At 40.8% G+C, this 12,568-nt stretch overlaps 1 protein-coding gene across 2 annotated transcripts in view; it reads left to right on the top strand.

The window, feature by feature from the left end:
• The window catches only part of LOC128702726 (protein Wnt-11b-2-like), a 229,835-nt gene that overhangs the window by 118,202 nt on the left and 99,065 nt on the right, over positions 1 to 12,568 (top strand). For both annotated transcript variants that reach the window (XM_070101829.1, XM_070101830.1), the window contains one exon: positions 4,328 to 4,720. In XM_070101829.1, the coding sequence (XP_069957930.1) occupies positions 4,328 to 4,720 (393 nt within the window). The remainder of the gene's footprint in view (positions 1 to 4,327; positions 4,721 to 12,568) is intronic.

Genomic DNA, 12,568 nt, shown 5'->3' with positions numbered 1-12,568 from the left:
GGAAATAAAAACAGAAAGCTGCTACATAATCTATTAGCCACTAACCACACGCTCCAACGTGATCTATCTTAATGTGTTTTTTTTTTCCTTGCTGTGAACTCTCAGTTCTCAATGCAGTTACAATCTACTGCAAGACTTATGATAATTTGAGCCGTGGTTCACCTCAGTTGTGATTAGCTCTTCTTCCCTCCAGCCACACCTACCAATCACGCTCACAGAGACACAAGCACAGTACTGTACATCTCTAGTGCGAACCAGGACCCCACACCCTCGGAGAAGAGATTGAATGTACGTCAGGAAAACGTAAAGTTTTCTCGCCAGAGCTGTTTGAATATTTTATTTTCCTTCCGTATTTTCATATGAATAAGATATTTTATTAAAGACACACACACACACACACACACACACACACACACACACACACACACACACACACACACACACACACACAGGACAGGAGAGATAGGGGGCACATGATAACGACTTACAAAATACTGAGAGGAATTGACAAGGTGGACAAAGACAGGATGTTCCAGAGATTGGACACAGCAACAAGGGGACACAGTTGGAAGCTGAAGACACAGATGAATCACAGGGATGTTAGGAAGTATTTCTTCAGCCATAGAGTAGTCAGGAAGTGGAATAGTTAGGGAAGCGATGTAGTGGAGGCAGGATCCATACATAGCTTTAAGCAGAGGTACGATAAAGCTCATGGTTTAGGGAGAGTGACCTAGTAGCGACCAGTGAAGAGGCGGGGCCAGGAGCTTGGACTCGACCCCTGCAACCTCAATTAGGTGAGTACAACTAGGTGAGTGTACACTCAGTTACACAAATGGCACAGAGAAACAAGGGGTCACAATTAGAAGTTGAGACTCAAATGAGTCAATCGGATGTTAGGAAGTATTTCTTCAGCCATAGAGATGTTAGGAACTGGAATAGTCTGGAAAGTGACGTAGTGGAGGCAGGAACCATACATAGCTTTAAGGCGAGGTTTGATAAAGCTCATGGAGCAGTGAGAGAGGACCTAGTAGCGGTCAGTAAAGAGGCGGAGCCAGAAGCTGTTACTCGACCCCTGCAACCACAAATAGGTGGATACACACACACACACACACACACACACACACACAAACACACACACACACCGGCCCAGCGGCAACACGAGAATGGCATAGCATCAAAAGGCAAATCAGAGCTAAAGCTGTTGTATAGCACATCAGGAGGAAAAAACAGTCAATAACCAGGTAATTAGCCTGAGGAAGGAAGGAGGGGAGATCACAAGAAACTATCAAGAAGTATATGAGGAACTCACCAAGAGATTTAGGGAGGTATTTTCAGTTGAGACAGAAAGAACTCCAGCAAACCGGGACAACAAGATACACTAACAAGTGCTGGACACAATACACACAACCGACGAGGAGGTGAAGGGCTGCCAAGTGAGCTAGATACTTCAAAGTAGATGGAACTGGACAACATCTCTCAGTGGGTCCTAAGAAAGGGAGCAGAGGCACTGTATATGCCACTAAAGGCAATCTTCAACACATCTTTCACAACGGGGCAACTACACGAGGTATAGAAAACAGCATATGTAGTCCCAGTTTTTAAGAAAAGAGACAGACTGGCATTATTAAACTACAGACCAGGGACATTGACATGTATAGTATGCAAAATCGTGGAGAAGATTATCAGGAAAAAAGATGTAGGAGCACCTAGAAAGGAATGAGTTTATGCACAATAACGAGCAGGGACTCAGTGGAGGATGAATAAGACTGGATTTTTGTGGCATGTACGAAGGCTATCGATACAGTTCCGCACAAGAGATTAGTGCAAAAGCAAGAGAGGTAGGCAAGAATAATAGGAAAGGCACTGAAGTGGATCAGTGAATACCTGACAGGAAGGAAACGAGTGATGGTACATGACGAGGTGTCAGAGTGTGTGCATGTGACGAGCGGGGTTCCACAAGGGTCAGCCCTGTTTCTGGTATATGTGAATGACATGACGGAAGGGATAGATTCAAAGGTGTCCCTGAATCCAGACGGTGTGAAGCTAATGTGGAGAACTCAAGCGGACAATAATCAAGTAGGGCTACAAAGGGATCTGGACAGGCTGCAAGCCTGGTCCAACAAATGACTCCTTGAGTTCAACACCACCAAGTGCAAAGTCATCAAGATTAGGGAAGGGCAAAGAAGAACGTAGACTGAGTACATACTAGGAGTCCAAAGGCTGCAAATCTTTTTGACTCATTTCCCTGTACTGTTGCATACACCAATTCCAACCCTACTTACCCCACTGCAGGTACATGCTCAACAGAAAGAATTACCCACCATAACCAGAGCTTGGCAATGAGTATACATCACAGGGGAGGCCTCCCTAACAGTTCCCATCTCTGTGACTGGCACACATTTAGGCATACATGCCTTTTGTAATGCAGTCGCTCTCCGCCTTGTTGGTCCAATTCACACTGAGTATGTGGCAAAGTGATACCCAACCAACATGGTCTACAGAGTCTGACTTGTTCTAGTTCCAAACGTTGGCATGTTAGATACAATGAAGTCAATAAGATCATCAGGAAAAGTCTGTCTTTAGCCCTGTCCCCAAACGAGAGCCTTCATCGTCACTACCTAGCGCCCCTGAGACGCCCACCTATTGCCTGAGGGGATCACATTATATCTTTGGACGAATTGTAATCTGATGGTATAGAACTATATTTGTGCTTATACCCTGACTGACACCTATATTCCATTTAGGGCCGGTCAACAGGGCGGTGCTGCTATTAACAGGGAAGATCACAAGCTCAGTAAGTACAGAAACTTGGCCCAACAGTCTCACTTCATCCCTGTAAATTTGGAGATCCTTAGATCTTGGGATAAAATATGTCATGGGTTTCCTTAAAGAGTTGGGCTCCGGGTTCATCAAAACCACAAAGGTCCCAAGGGCCGCCACATTTTTCTTCCATCGCCTTAGTGTAGTGATCCAGAGAGGGAATGCCTGCTGCATCTTGGGTTCCCGACTATCTTCAGAGATACTTGAAGAGCTCCACAGCTTGATATTAGATTCTCCATTCTTTGCAGTTCTCTATGCACATACAATCTATTCCTAAACAATTGTACTCCTCAGTAAGCAAAAATATGTTCCAGTGTATTAGTGTAATGACCTTTTAAAAATATTCATACAAGCATACATAAAGGAATAGGAGGGGGAAAAACAACTCTGTGAGAAATTTCCAGATTTACCACTGTGGTCCTTTTTTCTCTTTGAGAATGAGGGTTCTTAAATTAGCACCAGAGGTGCTAATAATTTTATGAGTTAGGTGAGTCAAGTGCCGCTGATGGCATGATTAGGTCAGATAAAGTTCGTCAGGACACAGGACAAGTGTTTCCTGACGTGGGTCTTAGTCATATGATGACCTGCAACTACCAATGGTATGTTACATAGGTTAGGTAAAAACCCCAATGGAAATAAGTCACTCTGGCTTTTTTTGGGTTATCCTAGATTCTTGATACATATGCTGCTATGTATGATAATTTATGTAACTGTATTTGTGTTACCCTGAATAAACTTACTATAAGGTTCGTCAGGAAACAGGACAAGTTTTCTGACGCGGGTCTCAGTCAGATGATGACCCCGCCGTTGGAGCTTTTGGTCATCCGACCGAGGCCTTCAGCTGACTTACCGGTCCACCCCTTTAAAAATTATGGTCATAATTATAACCAGTGTTTTTACATATGAAAGTAGGAGACTTACGAGCGTCACAACACAGGAGCGTGACGGTTAGCTTGAGTTACTGAACAGGCCACGATGCTAGCCTGTATTAGCTCAAACCCCGACTCCACCCTCGGCCATAGTTAGTCAGGATGTAGAGGCTGAACACAAAGGATTATGGCTCTCATTCACGACCTTCTAACTAATGAACACCGGCAAGAGCAATTGCGTATTTCTTAAACGCCTCTGTAACGTTTCTTGAATCCATCCACAACAGTGGAATCAACAGTCAGCTCATTACCTTAAGTTATCATTATTGATATTAGGACGGCAAATACCTAATTTGCTATGTAGAATCCCAATTGCTATTTCTTATTCAACATGGTCGCTACATTTTGTTCTGAGGAAGCAGCTACAAGAGGAGGTTATTTTGATTAAAGAAGATTTTTCATACTCTAGCGGCCAGTAGAAAATGTATTAAAATTGGATTTCCTATTTTTCTTAAGTTTTGTCTCCTTATTATTACATTGCACCGAAAATTTATCAGATTTTCAGAACTAAATATCTCAGTCTTAAAGAAAATTAAGTGCCTCTTTTTGTCTAATAGCATTTTGCGTACTAATTACAGGGTCGTCAGGGGAGGGCAGCGCCGAGACAACAGTGGGAGGAGTTACCTGAGGAAGACTGGACCAACAGTACCCGACACAGCAGAGAGGTGCTGCCCTATACACATACTGTGCCTCATCTTACCAACCTGCAAACCACCAATGCAGGAAGAAGGTCGAAGAGCAGGGCGAGGAGGAAGGACGTCGGCAGCAGCAGTAGAACGAGGAGGAAAGACAGCAGCAGCAGCAGCGGTAGGACTAGGGAGAGAAGGAAGGACAGCAGCAGCAGTGGTAACAGCCTAGCCAGAGTATCACATCTCAGGTCGAGAAAGAAGAGCAGAAGAAAAAACGAGAAACGTCAGCAAAACCCGGCCATAACACTGATGAACCATCACAACAACAGAGTAGGCAGACGGGTAAGCTACCTCCCATTCGTTACTGGGTTGTCTTATCATGGGTTTTGTCATCTGCCCTTCCAGTGTCATGACATAAATTAATGTATCACATATCACTCATGATATTTTATCAATTTTAAAATGCGCAAACAATATATATATATATATATATATATATATATATATATATATATATATATATATATATATATATATATATATGTGTGTTTGTGTGTGTGTGTGTGTGTTTGTGTGTGTGTTTGTGTGTGTGTGTGTGTGTTTGTGTGTGTGTGTGTGTATTTGTGTGTCTGTGTGTAGAATCTCTACAACACCAACTCCAAGGCTGAGGGACTGATTACCTGATCTTTTGTATATAGTTCTTCTGTTTTCTAATTATGTCCAAGAATTTGTGTTGATAAAGCCACTGGATGGCGAAACGTCTACAATAAAGATAACCAGATGCTGCACATGTATCTTAACTTTCATCTTGTCGGTATTGTATACCTTTCTTGCACAATATTTTGGCTCACATTGATCAATACTTTTGAAAAAACATAAAACAATCTGTTATTAATTAAAATCGGACACACAAACTGTGCTTAAAATTTAACAGTTGACATTGCTAGGAGAGAAGTTCTCGAGCAGTTCTGTCGTAGATGCCTAGTCAACTGTCTCAACAGTTCTGTCGTAGATGCCTAGTCAACTGTCTCAACAGTTCTGTCGTAGATGCCTAGTCAACTGTCTCAACAGTTCTGTCGTAGATGCCTAGTCAACTGTCTCAACAGTTCTGTCGTAGATGCCTAGTCAACTGTCTCAACAGTTCTGTCGTAGATGCCTAGTCAACTGTCTCAACAGTTCTGTCGTAGATGCCTAGTCAACTGTCTCAACATATTAAACAAGATGTTTTACCCGTGTGATAAAAAGGTTGATTAGCGAGACACGTGTGCGACAGTTGGGTATTTTTATATACAAAAATTTCGCCTGCTCTGTAGGCTTCTTTAGTCAGATACAGAGATAACATAAGTAGTGAAGGAAACAAGAAGTGATCAGTCCCTTAACCTTGAGAGACTGATCCATAGTCTTCATTTTCTTTAGCAATTAATTTTAATTTTTAAAGGGGTGGACAGGAAAGCCAGTGGAAAGCGTCGATCAGATTACCAAAAACAGCAGTAGCGGGTCATCATATGACAGACCCGCTTCAGGAAACACTTGTCCTGTTTTATGATAAATCTTACCTAACATATCCTACATGGTCTAGATCAGTGTCTTTTATGGAGATCATGAAGTTGATCACTTCTCAAGGCTAAGAGACTGACCGCCTCAAAATTACTCTTTCAAGACAGAATTCATCACAGATGATTACTTTTTTACTGCTTCTGGCAATTTATTTTGGAAATAAAGGTACCATAATGATGTACCTTTATCTTACTCATCTGTTTGTTAGGATTGCATAATATTAAAGTAGTGGTAAAGGGCTTGCTGACTTTAGAAATAAAATGGCTGACATGCTAAGAGTGAACAATCAGATTCCGTAACAAAGGGAAAATCTGGAATAAAGTTTGGACTCCAGGTGTAAAGGACAGACAAAATGACAAATTAAGGGACTGCAATAAAAACTGAAAATGAAGCCAATATGTTCTCCTGTGAGTGCAGTAAACTTCTATGGGACGAAATTCGTAAGGCATCTACATACGAAAATGTTGTGCTAATGGGAGACTTCAACTATAGACAGATTGACTGGAGCAATTTGACAGGAAATTTAGAGTCGGGTGACTTTCTTGATACGATCCAGGATTGTTTTTTAAAACAGTTTGTGACAGAGCCAACTAGGGGAAACAACCTCCTTGACTTGGTTCTTGCCAGTAGGGAAACACTAATTAATAATCTTGAGGTTAATGATGAGCTTGGGGAGAGTTTTAACATATCATGGAATTCCCCTAATAATGGCAATCAAGTCTCCGTCCCTGACTTTCGCTTGGCTGATTTCATAGGACTGAAAAATTACTTAGGTGGGCTGAACTGGAATGACCTGACTAGGGGTCAGGTAGGTGGTGATGGTTGCCGATATGATGCTTTCCAGGGCATAGTTCTAGCTGCTCAGTCAAATTATGTTCCAAATAGGGAAATCAGATCAAACAAAAATGATCCTAAATGGATGAACAATAGATTAAAATATCTGATTGGTCAAAAGAGAGGCATATATAGGCAAATCAAAAGAGGAGAGGGGCAATTAAGAAATCGATATATTCAGTTAAAGAGAGAAATAAAAAAGGGAATTAGAAAAGCAAAAAGAGATTATGAGGTTAAAGTTGCAAGAGAATCGAAGACTAACCCAAAAGGATTCTTTCAGGTATACAGAAGTAAGATCAGGGACAAGATAGGCCCACTCAAAAGTTCCTCGGGTCAGCTCACGGACAGTGATAAGGAAATGTGTAGAATTTTTAACACATACTTCCTCTCAGTTTTTACACAGGAGGATACCAGTGATATTCCAGTAATGATAAATTATGTAGAACAGGACGATAATAAACTGTGCACTATTAGGGTCACAAGTGACATGGTCCTTAGGCAAATAGATAAATTAAAACCTAACAAATCCCCAGGCCCTGATGAACTGTATGCAAGGGTTCTAAAGGAATGTAAAGAGGAGCTTAGCACACCTTTGGCTAATCTTTTCAACATATCACTACAAACTGGCATGGTGCCAGATAAGTGGAAAATGGGAAATGTGATACCTATTTTCAAAACAGGTGACAGGTCCTTAGCTTCGAACTATAGACCAATAAGCCTAACCTCCATAGTGGGAAAATTTATGGAATCAATAATTGCCGAGGCAGTTCGTAGCCACCTTGAAAAGCATAAATTAATCAATGAATCTCAGCATGGTTTTACAAAGGGACGTTCCTGCCTTACGAATTTATTAACTTTTTTCACTAAGGTATTTGAGGAGGTAGATCATGGTAACGAATATGATATTGTGTATATGGACTTCAGTAAGGCTTTTGACAGGGTCCCACATCAGAGACTATTGAGGAAAATTAAAGCACATGGAATAGGAGGAGAAATTTTTTCCTGGATAGAGGCATGGTTGACAAATAGGCAGCAGAGAGTTTGCATAAATGGGGAGAAATCAGAGTGGGGAAGCGTCACGAGCGGTGTTCCACAGGGGTCAGTGTTGGGCCCCCTGCTGTTCACAATCTACATAAACGACATAGATGAGGGCATAAAGAGCGACATCGGCAAGTTTGCCGATGACACCAAAATAGGCCGTCGAATTCATTCTGACGAGGACATTCGAGCACTCCAGGAAGATTTGAATAGACTGATGCAGTGGTCGGAGAAGTGGCAGATGCAGTTTAATATAGACAAATGCAAAGTTCTAAATGTTGGACAGGACAATAACCATGCCACATATAAACTAAATAATGTAGATCTTAATATTACGGATTGCGAAAAAGATTTAGGAGTTCTGGTTAGCAGTAATCTGAAACCAAGACAACAGTGCATAAGTGTTCGCAATAAAGCTAATAGAATCCTTGGCTTCATATCAAGAAGCATAAATAATAGGAGTCCTCAGGTTGTTCTTCAACTCTATACATCCTTGGTTAGGCCTCATTTAGATTATGCTGCACAGTTTTGGTCACCGTATTACAGAATGGATATAAATTCTCTGGAAAATGTACAAAGGAGGATGACAAAGATGATCCCATGTATCAGAAACCTTCCCTATGAGGATAGACTAAGGGCCCTGAAACTGCACTCTCTAGAAAGACGTAGAATTAGGGGGGATATGATTGAGGTTTATAAGTGGAAGACAGGAATAAATAAAGGGGATGTAAATAGTGTGCTGAAAATATCTAGCCTAGACAGGACTCGCAGCAATGGTTTTAAGTTGGAAAAATTCAGATTCAGGAGGGATATAGGAAAGTACTGGTTTGGTAATAGAGTTGTGGATGAGTGGAACAAACTCCCAAGTACCGTTATAGAGGCCAGAACGTTGTGTAGCTTTAAAAATAGGTTGGATAAATACATGAGTAGATGTGGGTGGGTGTGAGTTAGACCTGATAGCTTGTGCTAACAGGTCGGTTGCCGTGTTCCTCCCTTAAGTCAGTGTGACCTGACCTGACTAGGTTGGGTGCATTGGCTTAAGCCGGTAGGGACTTGGACCTGCCTCGCATGGGCCAGTGGGCCTTCTGCAGTGTTCCTTCGTTCTTATGTTCTTATGTTCTTATGAATAGGGCACTTTATTGAACTTTCAGCTGGAACTAATATTTCTCTCAGTGTGGCAATAGACGCCTCTCTGTGTATTCTATCTTCTAATTTAAGGGGCACGTCAGTTCCCCCGTTTTCTGATATGTTATTTTTCCCCTATAATCTACCTTGTCCATAGTTACTATCGCATTTACTTTGTCTGTTTTCGCAAGGTGAACTCTAGGATCTTTCCTTAATTCATGGTATAGCTTAGCAAATCTTTGAGGACAGTTGCAACTGCAACACAATTGTGTTATGTAACCTGACAAGGCTGGGATTGTCATGGGAGTGTGTAAGTTCCAATATGCCAATTTTCTTTTTAAAATTGCATTATATTTTTTTGTGCAACATGAGTATATCTCCTCTGAATGTTTTCAATCCGTTAAAGCTTATTTATATTACCACAACTCTCTTACTCAATTAGTTTAAGCTCCGTCGATGTGTACTTTGCCATAGCTGAAGAATTCCTCTTCTAATCGATTTCAAACCTTAAATGATGATATATTTCAGTTAAAGATTTCTTTGGACTGATGTTGAGCAGGATTGGCAAACCTCTACTACCTTTACGCAAACAACCCGCACATAGAAGACGACGACGTTTCGGTCTAACTTGGAGCATTTACAAAGTTACACTGACTTTGTAAATGGTCCAAGTTTGACCGAAACGTCGTCATAAGCTCCTCTCTCCTATGTGCAGGTTATTTGTGTATTGTTCCAGTCACGGTATTGTGATATTTTGTTCTCTACTGGCTTGTATGACCCAAATAAAATTCATCCCAACTCACACGCATAAATAAAACTCGCAAAAATTTCGATGGCATAAAAAAGCCTTGAACTAACATCCAAAATATAATAAATTCACATTTTCTGTAGATTTGCAAAACCAAAACAAAGTGCTCTAATAATAAAAACATTGTATACATTCCGAAGTGCACGAAAATAAACTCTCCATTTGGCTGAAATTAACAAATGAGAATAGTCTAAAGCAGAAAAAAAAACACGTTATTGCAATTTCTGGTTTTATTTTTTTTGCCCCAATGCAATTTGAAGCAGCGAGGAGCAGCTTAGAAGCTTATATGGTCGGGGCATTTATGAACATGCAATATTTGAACAGAAGAGACAAAATATTTGCTTAGCAACGAAGGATATTAAAAAATATTGTATCTTAGGGATCATTCATACACCCCTAATTAGGTTCCAGGCAACTCCAAAAGACACATACTCCTCCAAATGATATATGATCCTCCAAAAGATACATGCTCTTTTAAAATCAATATTTTTTACCATGGACTTGAGAGCACATTGATGTTATGGGGACGTAAAAAAATCAGATAGCCTAATAGTCAGAGATATTTACATTGTGTCATGTATTCAAAGCTTCTGCATGCCCTCAAGGCCACTGGAAAATTTATTTAGAAGAGTGTGTGATCAACTGGAGCGTGTATACCATTCATTACACAATTTTCCTCTTTAGGTGTCGTAGTTGATATGTAGAGATGAGGTGGGGTAAATTAGACACATGTGCTACACTTGGGTATCTTTAATATGGAAAAGTTTCGCCACACAGTGGCTTCATCAGTCCATTACAAAAAAGAATGGTGATCAGGAGTTTGAGGTAATGAGTCCCTTACTTGAGAGACCAGTTATCTCAAACTCCTTCTGATCTTCATCATTCCTCTTTGTATTGGACTGACGAAGGCAGTGTGTGCCGTAACAAACATCTTGTCAATTCTTCGAATCGTTTACCTACATGAGGTAGAGAGGTGAAAATTTAAGGAATTGTTAGGTCAAGATATTTAGTCAGTCACAGCATGTTTCTAAAAAGTAATTTAGACAATGTATGTGGACTGAGAACATGGGGGTGATATAACTTTTCCTATAAACAATGAGCATACTAATTAGCGCAGAGAGAGACTTCCAGTGCATGTCATCCACAAACACACTAGATGTTGCAGCACATGCACAGGGAAAATGAAAACACAAATTGAAGCTCCTGACGCATTGTGAAATCCGTGATGCTGCATTAGCATTATCAGGAGTCGCGTTTTCAAAGGGTGTAGTGTATAATGCAGTGATTTAAATTGGAGTTATGGGATTTTTTATTTCATTTAATTTTGAAATTGAGATTATGTGGGGAAACATCTAAGATGGTGATTTCAATCTGAATGTTGAAAAATTCACATTTACCGATGGATTTATCTTATGCTCAGTTCTCAGGTACTGTACTATTTCTATTGTTTTATAACTGCTTAGATTTGTGATAAGACAGATATATAACGAAACCAATAAGTCAGTTCTGGCAGCTACATTTGAGAATTACACTGTCACTGGCTGACAAAAGTTGCTGTATTTCCAGTTAATCAGAGAGGTAAAATTCGTCAGCAAACAAAACAACAGGTCATCAGGACCTGGGGATTTCTTAGGTTTTAGTTTCTCTATTTGTTTGAGGACCATGTCACTATTTACCCTAATCGTGCATAGTTTATTATCGTCCTGTTCTACATAATTTATTATCTCTGGAATTTCACTAGTATCTTCCTGAGTAAAAACTGAGAGGAAGTAGGCATTGAAAAGTTCACACATTTCCTTACCACTGTTAGTGATCCGACCAGAGTTACTCTTAAGTTGGCCAATCTTGTCCCTAATCTTACTTCTGTATACCTGAAAGAACCCTTTTGGGTTAGTCTTCGAATCCCTTGCGACTTTAGCCTCATAATCCCTTTTTGCTTTTCTTGTTCCTTTTTTTATTTCTCTCTTTAACTGAATATATTGATTTCTTAACTGCCCATCCCCTCTTCTGATACGCCTATATATGCCTTTCTTTTGACCAATGAGATGTTTTAATCTATTGTTCATCCATTTGGGATCATATTTGTTAGATCTAATTCCCATACTCGGAACAAAAGTCATCTGGGCATTATTATTATTATTATTATTATTATTATAAAGGGGGAAGCGCTAAACCCGGAGGATTATACAGCGCCTGGGGGGGGGATGTGGAAGGCATTCAGGCTTAATTCGGGGAACTGGAGCACAGATCCAATTCCCTAAATCAAGAGCCCCTCACCAACATCAAGGAACCTTCCTTGAGGGGTGTCATCTGGGCAGCCAGCACTATGCTCTGAAATACATCGCATTGGCAACCAACCTTACCTACCTGACACATAGTTAGGTCGTCCCAGTTTAGCCCACCCAGGTAATTTATCATACCCATGAAGTCGGCCAAGCGGAAATCTGGGACAGCGACTTAAGATAAGATAAGATAAGATTTCGTTCGGATTTTTAACCCCGGAGGGTTAGCCACCCAGGATAACCCAAAAAAGTCAGTGCGTCATCGAGGACTATCTAACTTATTTCCATTGGGGTCCTTAATCTTGTCCCCCAGGATGCGACCCACACCAGTCGACTAACACCCAGGTACCTATTTGCTGCTAAGTGAACAGGACAATAGGTGTAAGGAAACGTGTCGGAATTTCCACCCGCCGGGAATCGAACCCGTGCCCTCCGTGTGTGAAGCGGGAGTCCACCGGGCCACTAAATTTGAGTGCCCCGAGTGACTTGATTGCAGTTATCTGGGTAATTCCATGATATATTGAAACTAAGTGATTTGTGATCGCT

Source organism: Cherax quadricarinatus, chromosome 79, assembly GCF_038502225.1.
Source record: "Cherax quadricarinatus isolate ZL_2023a chromosome 79, ASM3850222v1, whole genome shotgun sequence".
NCBI lineage: Eukaryota > Metazoa > Arthropoda > Malacostraca > Decapoda > Parastacidae > Cherax > Cherax quadricarinatus.
This window is presented reverse-complemented; position numbering and strand designations above follow the sequence as displayed.